The following is a 21,429-nucleotide window of genomic DNA, read 5'->3' as shown; positions in this document are numbered from 1 at the left end:
TCACGCCGGGCGTGTGTGCGTGCGTGCCCAAGATCCCAAGAGGAGAATGGAGGAGAAGGGACTGCGGCGTGGCCATCCCCCCTGGGGGATGATTTCTCGTTTTCTATCTCTCTGTCTCTCTCTGTCTGGCAAGCACACGTGCCCTATAGCAAAAAAAAAAACCTCTCCAAAAAAAAAAAGAAGAAAGAAGATAAAAATAAGGATACAGTAGAAATATCAGAGTTCATCTCACACATTGAGGGTAAATATTATTGTATTATTTTATATATGTATGTATGTGTGTTTCTGTAGAAAGATGTATATCTATAGGTAGGTAGTAGACTGACGAAAATATTTTCAGATAAGTGGGATATCGTACCTTCTTTTTTAATTATGAAAATATTACATTTATGGGGCTGGCAAGTGGCATAGTAGTTAAGGCACTAGACTTCCATATGGTCGACCACAGTTTAACTCCTGATCTGATGTTTTGCTTTCTTACTTTCTCTCTGTCTTTCCAACACTGTGTCCTATAGCAAATAAAAAAATAATAACAACAAAATTGGGACCAGCAGGTAGAATTATGGTTACATCACTGGACTCCCATGTAGTCAACAGTGGTTCGAATCCCAGATCTGGCAGCTTAAAACTCACACCAGGTGCATGTTCATGCATGCCCAAGATCCTGAGAGGAGAATGGAGGAGAAAGGAATGTGGTGTGGACATCCCTGCTAAGGTGTGATTTCTCACTTTCTCTTTGTCTCTGTCTCTCTAGTGAACACATGCTCACTATTTTTGCCCTATAGGAAAACCTCTCTAAAATAATAATAATAAATAAAATTAAATAATTCTTTTTAAAAATTAATTTTTGTTTTAATATGATGCAAGAAAAAATTACAACTGAAAAATTTCTAAAGACCACAAAAATATTTAATTACAATAGTTATTTTCAAAACTAAGAGTTCAAAAAAGACTTTTAAGAATATTAAAATATTAATAATTTTTTCTTCAGTTTTTCCAGAAGGTGCATATGGATGCTCACCAGAGAGATAAAAAATGAGAAAGCACCCCCCCCATGAGAGATTGTCATGCCACTATACTTTTTCCTTTTCTCCCTCCTGTCAGGATTTTGGGCACGCACACACATATGCCTGGCATGTTTCTCAAGATACCAGTTCCAAAATCAACCATATATGGTATCGAGGATCCTTAACTACCACACCACAGGCTGACCCAAAATATTAATCATCTTTGCAGCCAGCCAGAGGCATAGTGGTTAAAATGCTGGACTCCCATGTATTCAATCATGGTTCAGGTCCTTGATCTGGTGGCTTGAAACTTATGCCAAGTGTGTGTGCATACATGCCCAAAATCCTGAAAGGAGAATGGAAGCAAAAGGATTGCAGCATGGCCATCCCCCACTGGAGGCGATTTCTCACTTTCTGTCTCTCTGTCTCTCTGGCAAGTACACCACCCTATAGCAAAAATCTCTAATTTTTATCACAAAATTTTTATCACATAATTTTTATCACATAATTTTAATCACAAAATTTTTTCAACACTATCAATTGCCTCCCAACCCTGAAAGATAAAGAAATTGGAACTTTTATATAACTTTTAATTTCTCTCCTCACTTTTCTCAACTTTTGTTATTCTTGGGTTGGTCTTTCTTTAAAATGTCCCTTCCTCCCTGTCTCTTTCTCCTCCCTTTCTCACCCCTTTATTCTGTTCCCCACCCCCTTGTCCCCTTTCTCTTTCCTTCTCTATCTCCCTTAAATGTATATATATGTAGTTGTCAGAGGTTTTTGTTTCTTGGTTTCAGTTTTTGGTTTTGGTTTCAGATTTTTTTTTGGCGAGGAGCGGGGGGACTTAAGGTTTTTTGTCATAGGGCAAAGCATTTGCACTCACTAGAAAGGACAAAGATAGAGATACAGAGAGAGGGAAGTGAGAAATCACCCCCTAGGAGGATGACCACACCATAATCCCTTCTCCTTCATTCTCCTCTTGAGAATTTAGGCACACACAGGCACGCATGCACATGCACCTGGAATGATCCTCAGGTCACTGAGTCCCGGACTCAAACTGCAGTCTTTCATGTGGGAGTCCACTGCCTTAACCACCTGCTAACACCAATTGGTTTGGGTTTTTGTTTTTACCTTGTGCAAAATGTAGGCAGCTCTGGCTAAATATTTTGTCTGACCATTGGTGAATTAACATTGTCCTGTGCTCTACATCTGAGTCCATTAGGATTTCTCCTAGGGACCAGCAGTTAACATAATATGTCGCTGGACTCCATGTAGTCGACCGGTTCACGACTGGGACCCAGTGGCATAAAACGCAGGCAAGGCGTGTGTGCATGCATGCCCAAGATCCCAAGAGGAGAATGGAGGAGAAGGGATTGCAGCATGGCCATCCCCCCTGGGGGTGATTTCTCACTTTCTGTCTCTCTGTCTCTCTCTGTCTTTCTGGCGAGCGCACGCACCCTATAGCCAAAAAAAAAAAAAAACCCTCTCCAAAAAAGAAAGGTTTTCTCCTATAAACTAACATGAATCTAGTACTTTGGTTCTATTCATCTTTACACAGACTAGAGGTTTAAAGGAGAGGAAAGCCATTTATACTTTGTGGACTCTTTGTTAGCAGACCTAAGTAATGCTCTGACTTTTTAGATTTTGGTAAATGTCTTTATTCTAAGATTTCCTTTACCAGGTCAGTATCTGCTCTATGTCATGGGGGATGGAGAAGAGGTCTCATTGGTTTTTAGAAAGAGCCCGTTTGTCTACCTCCTTCACTTTCTCTGTTACTCTCCATCACTACGATTATTTAAAAGAGTCAAATATAAGAACAATGATTCATTTCACCTTATTGCTAATTTAGAGTGACAATTACAAGAATTTTGCTGTCTTGCCTACTCCATTTCTGAAATATAGAACCAGGTCTGGGAATAATTCCATGCCAAATCAAATTTTTTTTTTCTTTTGTTCATCTTTTTTTTTTTTTTTTAGAGAGAAATTTTTGCTGTAGGGCACATGCACTCACTGGAGAAACAGAGACAGAAAGAAAGAAAGAAAGAAAGAGAGAAATCACCCCCCAGGATGGGAATATGGCCACACCACTATCCCTTCTCCTCTATTTTCCCTTTGGGATTTTGAGCATATGCATACACATGACCAGTGTGAGTTTCAACATACCATGTCCCAGACTCGAACTGCAGTTGACCATGTGGGAGTCCAACACCTTAACCACTACGTCATCTCTTGGCCCCTTGTCCATCTCTTTCTGAAGTTTAGGATATTAAGTTTCATCCCTTTCCTACTCTGCTGGTGATGGTTGAGGCATTTTGGCTGGACTTTACTATTGTTTTATTGTTGTTCTATTTTGGAGGAGAAATTCCAATCCATTTTTTTACCCGTCATTTTTCTGTGTCTTTATAGAAAAATAATTTACCTAAAATGTAAAGGTCAATGTTGTTTAAGGTTATGATTTCATGCCAACTAGACATCCTTTTCCACAAGTAAAAGAATTTCTTTTCAAGAGTTGACATTAACTTTTGTTCTTTTATTAAATCATGAAAGCACCAATGCCTGGTTCCCATTAAAGAATATTTGAAAATATTCAGGAATTTAATTTTAGAAATCACAAAAGGATACATGTCAGAAGAAAACTATGGTAATCATCTAGTGTACTTTCTTACTCAGTTAGTTGTTTATAGAGGACATTCAGCCTCCATTTAAATACCCGGTCAGTTTATTTTTCTCCTAGAAGTAGAAATGGGCTATTTCCCTGCTGGATACCTTCATGTATGAGGATATTCTTCAATAAATTAAGCCACGATGTTCCCTTTATAGTGTCTGCTGAGCCCTCCCTGGGCTTTTCTAGCAACCAGAACATGTCTATGCTGTTTTGAGTAGCAGCTTTTTTATACTTAGAGTAGCTTTTTAAAATAAAGCTGTATATTATTATAAAATCTCATGTCATGCATTCAATCATCTTAATCTTCTAGTGAAATTTTACTTGTTTGTGTTTTACGATATAGGGCTTAATACAGTTTGACAAAGGGAGCTACATCCTGTTTGATTTTCTTCTTTATAAATTTAGGGATCCTCATTTCTCTTCTAATTTCTATATTTATACTCTAGTCCCAAACCTATTTGCTAATATTATATGTAACCATTTGTAAAATCAGAATTCCAGATAAAAAGAGCAGGGCAGCAGGTGGTGTGGTGGGTAAGGCACTGGACTCCCATGTAGCCAACAAGGGTTTGAGTCCCAGATCTGGTGGCTTGCTTTCTCTTCTCTCTCTCTCTCTCACTCTCTCTCTCATACATGTTCCCTATAGAAATTTTAAAATAATAATAATTACTGACAAACAAAATAATTCTTTTAAAAAACAGCACAGTAGAAGAAAAGCCTATATTCTTTACATTTCTCAGATATTTGTTATCTTTATCTTTCACTAAAATTCAGACTACATAAGATTCTAGACCTAAAAACTTGAAAAATTAGATTATCAAAGTGTTCTGTTCATTAGGGGCATTAAGTATTTATTATCAAACAAATTCAATGATTTATTTCTTCCTACCATAGACTAAATTTGTGCTGAATTTAGAATTCCTTATCCTAGAAAAATAAAATCATCTTACCTAAAAGTTGTTTGCTACCAGCAGAATTTGCTCTGAGAGACTCAGCCTTTTAAAAAGGAAGAAAAAACAGTAAAAAAATAAAAAATTAAGATTCTCCTAAAAAGTATCACTTTGGAAACTCTTCCCATGTCCTTTTATCATCTCTTTATCCAGCTAACACACACTTTCCTTTTTGACATCATATAAAATAAGCAGAATTTTATGCAGAAGGGCTTCCTTCAAGCCTTTGTTTTACATTTCTTCCTGTTGCTTTACATCAGAATATAATATCATTCTAATGGTGCTTGTTTTTTTGTTTTTTGTTTGTTTGTTTGTTTTTCAATTTCTACTGCAACTTCGAGAAGGCAGTGCATTTTCAGCAGTGCTGTTGCTGAGTAGCCAGTCTTGCAGTAATTGCTAAAGAAGAGTGAGATGGGGGCCAGCAGATGGCATAATGGTTATGTCACTGGATTTCCACATACTCTACAGTGGTTCAAGTGCTGGATCCAGCAGCTTCAAATCACACCGAGTGTGTGTGCTTGCATGTTCAAAATCCTGAGAGGAGAATGGAGGAGAAGGGATGGTGGTGTGGCCATCTACCCTGGGGGGTGATTTCTCACTTTCTGTCTCTCTGTCTCTCTCTGTCCTTCTGGGAAGTGCACACACCCTATAGCAAAAACCTCTAAAAAAAAAAAAAAAAGAGTGAGATGAATGGAGTCAAGATATATGGAGTCAAGATATTTTGCACACTAGATTGTAGAGAGTGCTCAAAGAAAGGCCTCTCCAGTGTTTCAATCAGCCTTTCTGATTTTTTTCTTTCTTTTTTTTTTAAGATGGAATGCTTAACAGATCTGCTTGTCATCCTTGCTCAGGGGCTATGCTAATCTGTGTATCGTTCCAACTTTAGTAATATGTGTTGCTGAAGTGAGCACTCTGATTATCTTTCTAAACTGATCTCATAACTGTTAGTGAGCTCACCTCTCCTTTCTAATTCTGGTTACAGCAACAATGTGAGAACAGCAATCTTTTAATTCCCAGTGCTTGATGTGAATGCTTGTCTCACTATCCTACTGTATTTGAATCATGGTTCATTAGATCTCCTTGTCCTGAATATTGAATGACAACTGCTTTTGCTTAAAAGTAATACCCATCTCTCCATTTCACTCCGAATCACTTATGTCCAGAGATCAACCTCTATTTGCCATTCTGTATATGCTTGGCACAGTCACAGGAAGAGTGGCAACAGGGGCTTCTGAATCATAATAAACCATTTCATTATGTGGAAATCTAGCCCTCCTCTTATGCTTATCTTGAAATGACCAGGAAATAGATCAACTGATATGATTTTCTTTTGATTCTACCATGGCACTCTTAGAACTTATTTGTTTTTACTTTAGAGGTCCATTTGCCTGCAGAAAAATATATAGTTTGAAATATTTGAAGTAATTTTTCTCTCTACCATCAAATAAGTAGGACCTTCCTATGTGTACTTTGTTTTCCCTTCATATTTTTGCCAAAAGGCTCTTGCACTCCCCAGAGAGAGCTAGTGAGATGGACAGTAAGAAATCATCCCCCAGGGTATGGCCATGTTACAATCCCTTCTCCTCCATTCTCCTCTTGGGATTCTGGGCAAGCACTCACATGCACCCAATGTAATTTTCAAGCCACCAGGTCCGAGGCTCGAACTCCCACATCGACCATGTTGGAGTACAGCACCTTAACCACCAGGCTACTTTCTGCCCATCCCCCATGTGCTAGTCTAAGAACTCATTACTATACTTCCTATAAGATGTCCCAATACAGTACTAGAGGATATCAAGCATAATTTTCTAAAATATTCAGGAAGCTAGTGTTGTATGCTGGACTTCATTATGATATGTTGAAAACACAGACAAATGCAAATAGCTGAGTAGAAGCTGGACAAAGAGGAGGCTGACAAATAGAGCAATGTCCTCTTTCTACCCACTCATTGCCCCTCTCTCAATCTCTCCCCTTGCCTCTGACTTCCTTGTATCAGGAAGAAAATTGGTACATCCATTGTAATTTGTTTTCTTTTTCAGTAAAATTACATTTGATGATGCTCAATGTTATAGCTAGCATTTTTTAAGCCATCCCTCTATGTTAAGCAGAAGATTAATACCTGACATGTATATATTTATAGAATCCCAAAGCAACTCTAAATAGTAAATACTACTTTCACACCTCTTTTATGCCTGGGTTGAATAAGATTTACAGAGGTTATATGATGTTAGGTAAATCATGCATTTATTCCGTATTAGTCCATTCATTACTCTCAACTCCATGTTATTGTCAAAAACTTCAGCCCTAATGTAACTAATAATGACTGAAGCAAGTATTGCTACCAGAAGGCTATTAACTATTAACTAGTAACTCAATTCTAAAATTATTATTGTTAAAAGCAAAACTGAAGCCAGGTTGGTAATATCACTCTGAATTCTGTCCATCTCACTTTCTGTAGTCTTCTGTTACTTATATTGTCTTTTTTTGCCTTTCTACTGGCTTAGCCCAATATATAATACTCTTTTCCTTATCTCAAAATAATAAATAATGTATTTTAGATACCTCTCTAGTTATTATTTCTCCTCCCCTTACAGGCAAGATTCTTGAATGAAGAGTACTAATATATACTCTGATTTCTCACACTTCCTATTAATTCAACTTTTTGCAGTCTGGTTTCTGATGATACTATATCACTATTAGCACCAAAAATCTCCTTCTTGCTAAATCTAGTAAGTATTTTCAGTCCTTAGTCTTCTCTGTAAAGTTCTTGATATCCACAACTACGGATGCCTTCTTTCTTGAGATAATTTCTTTGGTATCTGTATCATCATTTTCTACTTTTGTTCCTTCTACGATTCTTCCTTTCTTATTCTATTTTATAATGTTCTCTTCTTGTATTCTTCTCTTACATTTCTGTTTTCCTTTTTTTCCCTTGGTTTCCTTCTCCACTTTCCATGACACTGCCCTTTCCCAAGTGTTCTCATGCATGCATATACTATTAAACCTCAGCTTTCTCATTCCAGCCAAGATCTCTAACCTCAGCACTAGGCTTTTATCTGACTAACCAATAAGGCTCTCTTATCCCACAATTTCTTGTCTCACTAGAAATTCAAACCCAACATGGTCAACATTTTCCCAAAAAAAAACCTCTTACTGTGATTTTCAAATTCTGAATATCACTACCCATTGTCCCAAGATGAAAACTTAATGACCTTTAATTTCTTCTTCTCTTTTCTCATACACATGCAATTGAATAACAAATCCTATCAATTCTGATTCCTCAGTCTCCCACCTACCTTCATTTACACTGTTGGTGCTTAATTTCAGACATTGCCACCTATATTCCAACCTCCAAATTGATCTCGCATCTCCAGTCTGCCCCCAGTACCTCACCCAATTCCATCTTTAGACTGGCTAAATACATTTTGTAAAAACACAAAATGGTTAATACACTCCTCCAGTAGCTCTATGCTGCTTCCAAATTTTTACAAAATCATGAGAGTTTAGACCCTTGGTTTACTCTCCAATCTGGTCTATTACTATTTATTCTGCCTTCTGCTTGGGTCCTGAACTATTTGAAGTTTTCCAAGCACATTAAACTTGCTCCTACCTCAAGGCCTCTGCGGGGGCCTTAACCCAGGTTGCTCCATATTTCCTTAGGCTTGTTGAATCTTTCATTGGGCTTCAAGATTCAGTATAGACATCACCTCCTCTAAGAGCACTTTCCTGGCATTCAGAGTTCTCTTGTCCCACACATATGGTGCACACCCAATAATTAGTACTTATTAAACTCTGTTGTCTTTTTTTTTTTTTTTGGTAGGTTTGTTTGGTTTGGTTTTGTTTTTGCATGATAGTATGCCCACTGGAGAGAGACAAAGAGAGGAAAAGTGAGAAATCACTCCCTGGGGGCATGGGCCACATCACAATTCCTTCTCCTCTATTCTCCTCCTAGGATTTTAGGCACACATGCACACATGCCCTGCATGATTTTCAAGCCTCCAACTCTAGCACTTGAACCACTGTCAGCCATGTGCAAGTCCATAACCTTTATTAACGTGCCACCTGTTGGCCCCACCATTTTTTCTTGTCTGTTTTTCTCAGCAGACATTACACTCTTCAAGGGCAGGGACAATGTAAAGCTAAATCAATGTGAAGAGTGGCCAATACAAATTTCAATATAAAATTGCATTTTGGTAAGAATTCTCTAAGCAAGGCTTCAAATTGTGTATTTCTTCTGCATGATCTAGTAGTCTACAAATGAATACTTCATAAAGTGAATAACATTCTTTTTTCATTATCAGATTGATGCTGTGATGAAAAATATCTAGTAACCTTGGTGCTTTTGTATTATCTTGGGTAAGTATATTTTTTAAGCTGCAACAGCAAAGAATTCAGCATTGTGCAATGTATTTTTAAAATCATAGATGGGAAGGAGGCTTTAACTTATCTGTCTTAGTGTGTGTTCAAAGTTATTTTCCAGATGAGATTCTCTAGAAGAGTTAAAGAGCTTACACAAGTACACACAGCTAACGTAGGTCAAATTTAAGTTTGGAGTTCAGGGTCTCTGGCTCCCAGCCTGGTGCTAAATCCATCCTGACCTCACATCTAGAATAATGACAACATACAGAACATATAAGGAATTTGATACACTTTAGCAGAAAAAAAACTCTGAGTTTAAGGACAAGGTTTATCAAGTCTTGAAAGTAACAAAGCAGGGTCCCTAGGAGGAAAGAAGCATTATTTTTCAACTAAAGCAACATGGTTGAAATAGTGACACTTGCTTCTTTCAGATATTATATTTTCACTCACTTAAAATTAGCCAATAAAGATATTAAAAAGTAAAATAGCAATAGCTTTTTTTTAGACATAACACCTTAAACTAAAGGTAACCTCAACTATGCACATTTCAACAAATGTATCTCTCTCCAGGTATTCATTTAAAAAATATTACAGGTGCCAGCAGGTGGTGTAGTGGCTAAGGTGCTGGACTCCCACGTGCTCAACCATGATTCGAGACCCAGACCCGGCAGCTTGAAAAATCACACCAGGCACATGTACATATGTACCCAAAATCCCAAAAGGAGAATGAAGGAGAACAAATAGCAGCAAGGCCATCCTCCCTAGAAGATTATTTCTCACTTTCCTTCTCTGTCTCTCTCTGTCTCTTTGGCAAGTGTACACACGCCCTATGGCAAAAAAAAAAAAAAAGACCTTTAAAAATATATTACATCTAAGATTTAAAGATACAAATAGTTTATCTCAGATTTTAGTTGAATGAAATTTGTTCAAATAGATCAAATTTTTATTTTCTTGACTGACAACTTGGCCCCAAATGATGTGGAAATCAAACTTCATACCATTGACTAACAAAATTAAATCATTTCATCATATTCAATTTTTCAACCATTTATTATTTGAGTCATCTGAAGTACTAAAACATAAAGTTAATATTCTGAGACAGTACAAAAGGAGAGTCAGGGAAACTCATTTCTGGGATTATTCAGTCAGAAATAGAGTCTCCACTCCAAATATCTATCTTTATGAACTTGAACAAGTTGTCTACACCGCCTAAAGCTCAGTCTCCTTAATCGTATATTGACAATTTCAATATCTACTTTGTGTGTTACTGTAATGACTGAGATGATCATGTGCATGAAATGTGTAAAAAAACAAGTACGAGTGTAATCTTAGCAAAGTTGTTCTCCTGCTGCTTCTACTAGACATTATGAATATAAACTAAAAATTTTCCCTACTGCACACAGATATTATGTCCTAAATGTAAGGTTCTCTAAATAATTTTCTCACTCTGAGGCATAAATAAACTCACTGATGACGATAAAAGATGGAATTTCTTGATCCGTACAAATAGAACTGTGCTATAACTCTATTATATTGTCTAGAAAAGAGAAAACAGTATGAAGGGACTCATTGCTTCAATACATAGTAGAATATAATTTGATAAAAAACACACTCATCAGTATTTTACTAAAATAAAAGCTACTGAATTACTTCTCAGTTCCACGATTAAAGTTTCTTATTATGATATTGGTTGCTTATTTGCTCTGGCAATGATTATTCATTCTCACAGAGCAGAAAGTCACATACATCATTAGCTTAAAGCAAAACACTGTACAATGTACCTTTTTTTTTGAAAGAGAGAGAGATTTTTGCTATACAATGTATTCGCCAGGAAGAGAGACAGAGAAACAAAAAGAGAGAACTCACCCCACCAGGGGGGGATGGCCACAATACAATCTCTTCTCCTCCATTTTCCTCTTGAGATCTTGGGCACACACGAACACACACCTGGCATGAGTTTCAAATCGCCGGGTCCAGGGCTTAAACCACAGTCAACCATGTGGGAATCCAGTATCCAGTGCCCCAACCACTACACCACCTGCTGGCCCCCGTATAATGTACCTTTGCATAACTACAGCAGTATGTTTATATGCCTTCACTATTAGTACTAGAAACTTTTTTTTTTTTTAATTTGCCAGAGGCTGTGTACACACATCAGAGAGGAAGAAGGAGCACCACAAGAGCACACCTCTAAAGGACTGTGGTCATGCCACAATCCCTTCTTCATTTCTCCAGCTCCCTTAACCATTAGGCCACAGGATTGGCCCAGCTTGGGGATTTTCTTACTTCTCTTATCCTGGACCCCTAAGTTGGGCCATAGTGGATGTATGGGTCATGCTAGGCAAGTTTGTCTTTGGCATAAACATAAGAATAGCATGATTTGTATGTGTCTGTTGAGTTGTATTATAGATGCTGCCTGCTCTTTTTCTAACATATTCATTTCCATTATTCTCAAAGACCTACAGCTGGAACCACCATGGAGCATGACCTCTGATGGCCGAACCTGAGCAAAACTGCTGAGTTTCTAGGGAAACAACTAGGATACTCCCTACTTTTTCCAGCTACAATCTTTTCGTACAACCATAAGTATGATGATTTGTTGTCAAAATAAATTGAAATATAATACACACTATTAATATGAATTAAAATGATCTTAATCTTTAGAATGTTGATCTGTAGAATCATTCCCTGTGTCTTAGAGATCCAAAGGCTGGCAGCCTCAAACCCATAAGCTTCTACGGCCTTCTAAATCTCCTCTATTTCTCTGTAAGAGATTCACAATATAAAGCGTATTTTACAATTCCCAGCACACTAACTTCCGATCCCTGATTGCTTTTCAGGCTTAGTAGGAACCATTAAGGAAAAGATAGCCAGCCTTCCACCATAACTCACTTCTTACCATAAACAAACAAAAATTCCAGAGGCTACCTTCTTGTTTCCCACTACGAGTTGTATGGCATTTATTTTGGAGAAAGAAAATTTTTATGGCCAGGACAAGTTTACTTTTTGCTAAAGACTTCTGAGAGCCACTTATTGAGACAAATTTCTAAAAATACCGCTGGTTTACAGCTTAACCCCATGTATATATGCCATCTCTTGTTTGTTTGTTTTTGCTTTAGGGTATGTAGATTTGCTGCCAGAGAGAGAAAGTGAGAAATACCCCCACCCCCAGGAGGGATAGCCATGCTGCAATCCCTTCTCCTCTATTCTGTTCTCAGGATCTCGGACGGACACACACACACACACACACACGCACGCACGCATGTACGCATGTATGCCTAGCATGATTTTCAATCTACTGGATCCTGAACTTAAATAACAGTGTTAGCTAAGTGTGACCCAGTCCCTCTTAATGACACATGCTGGCCCAGTATACATGATATTATACGTGTCTTCTTTGCAGGGAAAATGGAGGTGTTCTAACTCTATGTTCTGCCCTAGAAGACCATATGTTCAGAATGAACAGTTCTCTCAAACTAAGACAAGCCAAGGAAAACTGTCTATATGTACAGTTAATTGCATCAGGGAATTTGAATTCACCTCATGATACATATGGGTTCATATCATAGAGATGAAGGATATTTATGGGAAATACAACCAAAATCATTTCTGGTCACCCCTCAAAATTCTAAGTCCTAGGAACCAGCAGTTAGCGTAATGGCTATGCCGCGGGACTCCCACGTAGTCGACCGCGGTTCGTGTCCCGGACCCGGTGGCTTAAAACTCACGCCGGGCGCGTGTGCGTGCGTGCCCAAGATCCCGAGAGGAGAATGGAGGAGAAGGGATTGCGGCGTGACCATCCCCCCTGGGGGGTGATTTCTCGCTTTCTGTCTCTATGTCTCTCTCTGTCTGTCTGGCGAGCGCACGCGCCCTACAGTGAAAATCTCTCAAAAAAAAAAAAAAAAAATTCTAAGTCCTAGCAAGGAGTATTGTATTAACTGAGCCAAGGTCAAGCGTCCATGCCTTTAGCCGCCAGAAACTAGAAAATAAAATATTCACCTTCTTGCAGCTTCTGTGACAGAAACTATTACAGCCTGTTTCCATATGGATTCCAAAATGAGACACTAACCTCAAAGAGAACTACTTTGAAGGTATAAAATCAAAAGGCAACACACTATCTAGCACATATTTAGACAGGATTTTAGATTTTTAAAGAAACTTTCACTTCAAAAATTAACTTGCTGAAGTTTCAAACAATTCTCAGAAGTACACAGATGTCATTGATAAAACATAAGGAGACACTCCAGAAACGTGAATTAGTGGTTCATGGTCACAGAGCTAGCTGCACACAAAACAGGGACTTAATTCCAATTCCAGCACTTCATAGATGGTTATTGAGCATGCCCAAAGACTATGTTCTCTGATTAAATTAGTTTTAGAAACACAATATAATTCTCTTTCAAAGAATCAATGTATTGCATATAACTCAGTGTTTCCTAAATTTATTTAACCACTAACCTCCTTTCATTTGAATATTGCCCATAATTATTACTCTCTGAAATTACTTTGGGAAAATTCTGCTCTTATTTGAGAGATTACATTTAGATCCATTAACTACTACCGTAAATGGTTTATTTGCTCAAGCGTTTTTTGTGCTTGACCAAGTAGAGTAGGTATTTTTTGTCACCCAATAGTCAATAAACATTACAAATGCCTAGAGATGTGCTTCACAGTTTCTCCGGATATATTATCCAGCAAACTCTGAATGCCTTTCACCATTTTTTTCTTATATTAAGAATCACTGACCCAAATATTCTGTCAATTTAGTGTAAGAGTTTTAATTTTAGATCTTATATACATCATTAGGCCCACCTTTGTTCCATTTCATAGGAAACAGAGCTCTTTTGATAAGATATTGCCAATAATTATTCTAACCTCTTAAGCACTACCCAACGTTAAAGAATTCCTTTAAAATTTTCATCTACCACTAACCACAGCTAATTTCACCTGTTAATTTCTCTTATATAAGAGGTTCTCATGTTTTTAATACTCACCTGTCACCTTCATCCAAAAACCTGGATTGTTGCCATGACAGAAAACAAGCCAACCAACTTCTGCTTGGTTGCTAAGCCTAACATTTACAAATTGTATCAGTCAGGGCTCTCCCAAGACACAGAAACAATTTGAGAGATGAGATTTCTTTTAATGATTGACTTACGCAGTTGTGGAGCTGTCACATCTGAAATCCGTCAGGCAGGCTGATGGTTTAGAAATTCAGGCAGGATTTCCTCATTACCTTGAGGTAACTTCCTCTCTGGGAAACCTCAGTGTTCATGCTTCATGACATCATCTGATTGGAAGAGACCTACTCACATCATCAATGGTGATCTCTTCTACTTAAAGTCAACTAATGGTAAGTGTTAATGGCATCTACAGAGTACCCTTCCGGCAACGTCTAAACTAATGTTTCACCAAACAAATGGGCACAGTAGCCTAGCCAAGGTGACACATAGCATTTAACTAGCATGCAACCTTCTATTCTTGTCACTTGTAAGGTTTACAGTCTTTCAAGTTGTAGCACTAACTTCCTATGTTTTTATAGATGTCTAGGTCAGCCTGCAGGTGGTTGTTAAACATCACCCGCAAACCATCCTCATAATTGGTCTTCACAGGACTGATGTATTAATATTATTGCCTGGAAATTCTTGAGAAACAAAGCTCCCTTTCATGGAGACTGTAATTTAAAAGCATAAGCAGTGAAAATCCATTCTGTTGTTTAATTCAATAGCAATAGACCCCCAAGAGGCTAGAATTTGACAAGCTGAAATTTTGCTCAATTTTTCATTATAGCTAAATACTGGGTTGTCGGAAAAGCCATGATATATTTTTTCATTCAGTCATGACTTTTCCAACATCCCCATACAAATAAAGTTTAAAACACTGTCTTTTTTTTTTTTTTTTGGAGAGATTTTCACTGTAGGGCGCGTGCGCTCGCCAGACAGACAGAGAGAGACATAGAGACAGAAAGTGAGAAATCACCCCCCAGGGGGGATGGTCACGCCGCAATCCCTTCTCCTCCATTCTCCTCTCGGGATCTTGGGCACGCACGCACATGCGCCCGGCGTGAGTTTTAAGCCACCGGGTCCAGGACATGAACCGCGGTCGACTACGTGGGAGTCCAGCGACATAGCCATTACGCTAACTGCTGGTTCCCAAACCACTGTCTTTTTAAGAAGTTTTTGCCTTAGGGTGCATGAGCTTGCCAAAGAGAGAGATAGAGACAGCAAGAGGGAAAGTGAGAAATTACCCCCAGGGGGATGGCCATGCCACAGTCCCTTCTCTTCCATTCTCCTCCCAGGATCTTGGGCACACATGCACAGGTGCCCGGTGTGAGTTTCAAGCCACCAGGTCCAGGACTCAAACCACAGTCAGCCACATAGGAATCCAGTGACAGAACTGCTAGACCATCTGCTTGGCCCCAAACCATTGATTTTTATGTCTCCCTTTTGTGTACCTTCTCCCCCACACACAGAAGCCTCACCTCACCCAACCTACAACCTAGTAATTCTCAATTTTAGCAGTACATTAGAATCATGGAAAGAATTTTGAAAAAATACCTGTGTCCAGGCCTCCCCCTCAGAGACTCAGACTTCATCAGTCTTCGGTGGAACCGACAGTGCAACCGAGCCTGCAAATTCCTGCTTTAGAAGCCTGTGCCCTCCTGCAAATCTGAACAAGGAAAGCAACTAAACCCTATTGACTCGGTGACAGACCATACCGCAGAGAGAACGCATTTCTAATGTTGCATTTTGTCAATCTGGTAGTGCATTTTGCATATACTGTCCTTCATTTTAGAATGAAACATTTATCTCCCGCTACAGAAACATAATCACGTCAACAGATTGATTTTCCCAGAAGCTATCTCATTTGTGTCCATTTCTTCGAGCACCTGAACTCTGACGTGAAAGCCCAACACCACTATAAGGCTCCCAGTTTCATAATTTTATGCTTTTAGTAACTTCTCATTTGCAGTTAAGGATAGCAGTACCCCTTACCCATCTATAGATCAGGGGCTTGGGACTCCTGTATTGTTTCCACCCCAGTGAGAAAGTTTCTAAGAATGAATTAGTTGACTGTGTCTAGAAACAGAAGCGTAATTCTCTGCATCTGTTATATAGTTACACCATGAAAAGCCTCAAAAGAAAATGCCTGTTTCAAATAAAAACCTTTGGCTCCACCTTGTGGATGCTCTCTCTAAACGCAGATTGCTTTGCAGAATACATTCCGAAATTGGATCTGATTTTTTTTTAGGTTTTTGCCTTAGGGCACGTGTGCTCACCAGAGAGAAACAGAGAGAAGGGGGTGATAAATCACCCCCTCTGAGGTCTGTGTGTGTGTGGGGAGGTGGGGGGCAATGGCCATGCCACAATCCCCTCTCCTCCACTCTCCTCTCCAGATTTTGAGCATACGGGCACACGTGCACACACACCGGGCGTGACTTTCAAGCCACTGGGTCCAAGACTCAAACGGCGTGACCCTCAAGCCACTGGGTCCAAGACTCAAACTATGTTTGGCCTTGCGGAAGTCCAGTGCCTTAACCACCATGCCACCTGCTGGCCCCCTGAAATCAGATCGTAATAAAACCCATAACACAAAATCATCTAAAAGTATTTACTTTGTGCTTCAATTCTACTTAAAACAACATGAAAATCAGTTAACAGAATTTCAGGTTATATCAGTGAGGGGGTATAAATATCCTCAAAGTACTCAATTCCTATTATGCTTAAGGTAGGAAAAATATGTTTAAAAAGGCAATATTTCATTTCTTATATATTTAAAACTTTTCAAAAGACCTTCCTACCTATCATCTCATCTAATTTTCATAACAACCTGTGAGACATATAATCCAAGTCATATTACACCTAAGTTACAGATAAAATGGGCTCAGTGAGAGCCCAGCAGCGGTGGTGGTGTGTACTTCTAAGATCTATGCTCTGTAGGGGCCAGCAGATGATGTGGTGGATGGGGTGCAGGACTCCCACACGGCTGACCACAGTTCATAGTCCCGGACCTGGCAGCTTGCTTTCTCACGCTCCCCTCCATCTCCCATATGTCTCTCTTGTGAGTACATGTGCTCTAGAGTGAATCAAAAATGTTAATAATAGGGGAACCAGCAGGTGGCGTGGTGGTTAAGGTGCTGGACATTCCCACATGGCCAACCAGAGTTCGAGTCCTGAATCTGGTGGCTTGCTTTCTCACTGCTTCTCTCTCTCACTCTCACCCTCTGTCTCTCTCTGGTCAAATTAAAAAATAAATGAATGAATAAATAAAATTAAATAATTATTTTTAAAAAATGTTAATAATAATACATATAAATAATTTTTTAAATGCTATGTTCTGCAGGCTAGGACCACTTGGGAGGACTGAGTTCAATTCCCAGTCCATCTTATAGGCAAAGCATTGCAGTATGTGGAATTCCAGGAACTTAGAGAGACTGAAGAAGAATCATAACATGGCAAGGCCCTGTATTAAAAAAGGGAGATGAACACACACATAATAAGGTCACGCACTAGCAAATGGGGAAACTGATCTAACAATGTACAGCACTGACTGAGCACTTTGTCAGGTACAGACAGCGCTTCCTACCTTGTAACTGTGCCACCAACCTGCCGCTTAGTAACAGCCATCTTAAAAGAGCAGCTTAAAAGGATAGCCATGATGGGACCAGCAGTTAACGTAATGGCTATGTTGCTGGACTCCCATGTAGTTGACCGTGGTTCGAGTCCTGGACCCAGTGGCTTAAACTCATGCCGGGCACATGTGCATGCGTGCCCAAGATCCCGAGAGGATAATGGAGGAGAAGGGATTGCGGCGTGACCATCCCCCCTGGGGGGTGATTTCTCGCTTTCTGTCTCTCTGTTTCTCTGTCTGTCTGGTGAGTGCATGCGCCTTCTAGCAAAAACCTCTCCAAAAAAAGAAAAAAAATTTAAAAAGGATTGCCATCATTAAATGTAGTCGCAAATCTGGGGCTAGATTGGGCTCAGGGTTGCTCATGCTGGTGGGCAGTGGCTGAAGCTGGAGCCATGTTGATAACTTTTCTATTTACAGCTTTGGCTGGAGGAAATCAAACAGCTGGGGGCTGGAATCGGTGGGTTTCCTTGATTTTCTAAGTGGTCCCTTCCAGTGTTCTCATCACCTGGCAGCACCAGGACAGCCAGACTTTACAGCTGCTGAAGGTTCCCAGGGAGAATGTCCCTTGACACAATGGCAGAAATAGTCCTTTCTAATTAACCCACAAACGTCAGTCAACATCCACTCCATGATAGTTTAGTCATCAAGGAAGTTCAACACCCTTCCAAGTTCAAGAGAAGGAGAAAAGTGACTGATTTTTATGAGTAAGGTATCAAAGAATTTGCAGATGTTTGTAAAATCACAATATATACAATATTTTCACTAACCTCCATGAAGTAGGTACTGCTATTATCCCCACACAGATGAACAAGCTGAGGTACAAGGTGGCTAAATTACCCTCCCAAGATCGATGGCTAGTAAGTGTCAGCTGTAGGATTCAATTCCAGACAGTATGACTCGAGACTTCATATTCTCTTAACCTCTAAACATACTCTTTTTCATTTATTTTTTAAGAGAGATTTTTGCTATTGGGTGTGTGCACTCACCAGAGAGACAGAGAGAGAAAGGAAGTGAGAAATCACCCTGCAGGGATGATGGCCACACCACAATCCTTTCTGCTCTATTCTCCTCTCAGGATCTTGGGCACACATGTACATGCACCTGGTGTAAGTTTTAAGTCACCGGGTCTGGGATTCAAACCACGGTCAACTATGTGGGAGTCCAGTGACGTAACTATTATGCCATCTGCTGGTCCCAATATACATACTCTCTTAACACTACAATTGGTAGCTAAATATACACTGACAATTCTGAAAGGTGTTTTGCTATTCCTAAGGTTAGAATACATCCCTCCAAAATTAATGCATGCAGGTTTGGAATATTGCAGTCAGAATATGATATTAAGAAGTGGGATCATTAGAAGGTAATTAGAATTAGATTAGGTCATTAAGTTGTTTTCTAATATCATTCATCAATAAAAGGACCTAGAGATCTTTGGAGATTCTGGGACTAGGAGAAGAAATAATCATAATGAGTTTGTAGTATCTTATTGTATCAGAGAGATGGAAGTGTGCAGAAAACACCCACACACACAGATTGGGGTCCATCAAAGGGACACAGGAGTTAACTTAAGCACTCCCAGTGGCCGAAGTTGGAACAATTTAACAACAACAACAAAAAAAATAGATAAAGTAGTATTGATTTTATCCAAAATAATGTCCATAAATTCCTCCATATTAATAGAAATACATTGTGGGGCCATTGGAAAAGCCATAATGCAGTTTTGCATAGATGAAAGCATAGGAAAACACATCATGACTTTCTGGACAACCCAATATTTCATAAGTTAATGAATGGGAAGGAAGACAAAAACTGCCCTGCAAAAGAATTATAAATACATTGTGTAAATACTCTTCCCTAAAAGAGGGGGAACATAACTCCCCCATCCTTATGTAGAGCTTCCTTCCAAACAGTGTAGCATAGGAAAGGGAGAAGAGTAACTTCATAGTGGAGACACCAGAAGCCACTACTACGGGCAGACGATCAAGGTCAACATCAACAGGCATGAATCATGCAGCTAGCACATACACTTGATGTGATGTGAGGAGATGGCATTTTACCACTGTGGTCTTCTTCTCAAAAAGCCATATTGTTTATTGTTCCTGGGGTATCCCATCATTTGGCCCTCTGAGCTGATAGAGCAGACAAATATATGAGTAAATACACCTATTTATAAATGTTTCAACATAAAGCTATCTGCTCTATCTTAAACTAAACATGAGCTTTTACCAACATCTCTACCTCTAATCTTTTACTGCATGGATCATTCCAGCCTTTTCTCCTGCTTATTTGTAACCTCAACTTAGTCACAACAAAAATATGAGATAAATAAAGAAACAGCAAAGGGACATTCTATGAAATACCTGACCAGTGCTCTTCAAAATTGTCAAAGTCATCAAAAGCAAAGAAAGTCTGAGAAACTGTCACACCCAAGAGAGGACAAGGAGGACACTAGGTAAACACTCAGAAAATCTGGGCCAGACATAATGTAATGCTCCACGATGCTGAGGCCGATCAAGGGAACTATATGAAGGGGAAAGAATATGAGAAATCTCTGTACTATCTTCTCAATTTTTGAATGTACAACTGTTTGAAAAAATAACATCTGTTAGGCCAGCCAGTGGCATGGTGGTTAAAGTGGCTGCATCCCACATGATCCACTGTGTGGTTCAAGTTGGAGACCTGGTAGCTTGAAAAACATGTCGTGTGTGTGTGTGTGTGTGTGTGTGTGTGTGTGCACCCAAAATCCAGAGAAGGGAATGGAAGAGAAGGAATTGTAGCATGGCAATCTCTCCTGGGGCAGGGGGTGTGTGTGGGGGGGGGGGGGCGGTTGATTTCTCACTTCTCTCTCTCTATCTCACTCACTCTCTCTCTCTCCCCCCGTCTCTGTTTGGTGAGCATACGTGCCTTACGGCAAATGTAAAATAAATAAATAAATAAACAACGTGTTAATTTTAAAAATGCAATTTATAAATGAGGAAATCTACCGTTCTGAATGTTAGCGTTTTTCCAAAATTCATAGGTTAAAACCTAATTGCCAGTGTGGTACTAGGAGATAGAGCCTTTGGAAGATTATTAGGTCATGAGGATAAAGCTCCCATAAATGGGATTAGTGTCCTAATAAAAGAGGTCCCGGAGGGAACCAGCAGTTAGTGTACTGGCTATGTCGCTGGACTCCCAGGTAGTCGACCGCGGTCCGCATCTCGGACTCGGTGGCTTAAAACTCATACCAGGCGCGTGTGCATGTGTGCCCAAGATCCCGAGAGGAGAATGGAGGAGAAAGGATTGCGGTGTGACCATCCCCCCGGGGGTTGATTTCTTGCTTTTTGTCTCTATGTCTCTCTCTGTCTGTCTGGCGAGCGCACACACCCTATAGCGAAAACCTCTCAAAAAAAAAAAAAAAGAGGCCCCAGAGAGCAGCTGTATCCCTCCCAACATGGGAGGACATATCAAGAAGATGTCATCTATGAACAAGGAAATGAGCCCTTACTGGACACTGGATCTGCCAGCACCCTGATCTCAGACATCCCAGCTTCTACAACTGAGCAAATAGTATCAGTCATTTATAAACTACCCAGTGTACCGTAGTTTGTTACGGTAAAACCCAGAAGGCTTACAAGCATATAAAGCTCATTAATAATTAGAGAAATGCTATTTAAAATACTAGCAAGGTTATAACCTTACCAGTGTGATACAAAATACATTTGGGAAGCTGGATTATGTCAAGTGCTAGTGGAGATTTGGAAAAAAAGGAACTCTGGTATACTACTGGTGGGAGTGCAGTGTAGTATAGGTGCTTGGGAGAGGAATCTAGAGGCCC

The 21,429-nt window shown here is 39.5% G+C and overlaps 1 protein-coding gene and 1 non-coding gene across 2 annotated transcripts in view; one reads left to right on the top strand and one right to left on the bottom strand.

Moving 5' to 3' along the window:
* Window positions 1-11,641, top strand: part of GC (GC vitamin D binding protein) — a 45,104-nt gene extending 33,463 nt beyond the window's left edge. The window contains exons 12-13 of the mRNA XM_006142906.3: window positions 8,921-8,975; window positions 11,436-11,641. Coding sequence (XP_006142968.1) covers window positions 8,921-8,947 — 27 coding nt within the window. The 3' untranslated portion in view covers window positions 8,948-8,975; window positions 11,436-11,641. The remainder of the gene's footprint in view (window positions 1-8,920; window positions 8,976-11,435) is intronic.
* Window positions 5,426-5,530, bottom strand: LOC114006805 (U6 spliceosomal RNA). The gene has a single exon (XR_003548483.1). It is a non-coding gene; the product is annotated as a U6 spliceosomal RNA (small nuclear RNA).
* Window positions 11,642-21,429: the final 9,788 nt, after the last annotated feature.

Source organism: Tupaia chinensis, unplaced genomic scaffold (genome assembly GCF_000334495.1).
Source record: "Tupaia chinensis unplaced genomic scaffold, TupChi_1.0 Scaffold000086_1, whole genome shotgun sequence".
In the NCBI taxonomy this organism is placed as follows: domain Eukaryota; kingdom Metazoa; phylum Chordata; class Mammalia; order Scandentia; family Tupaiidae; genus Tupaia; species Tupaia belangeri.
This window is presented reverse-complemented; position numbering and strand designations above follow the sequence as displayed.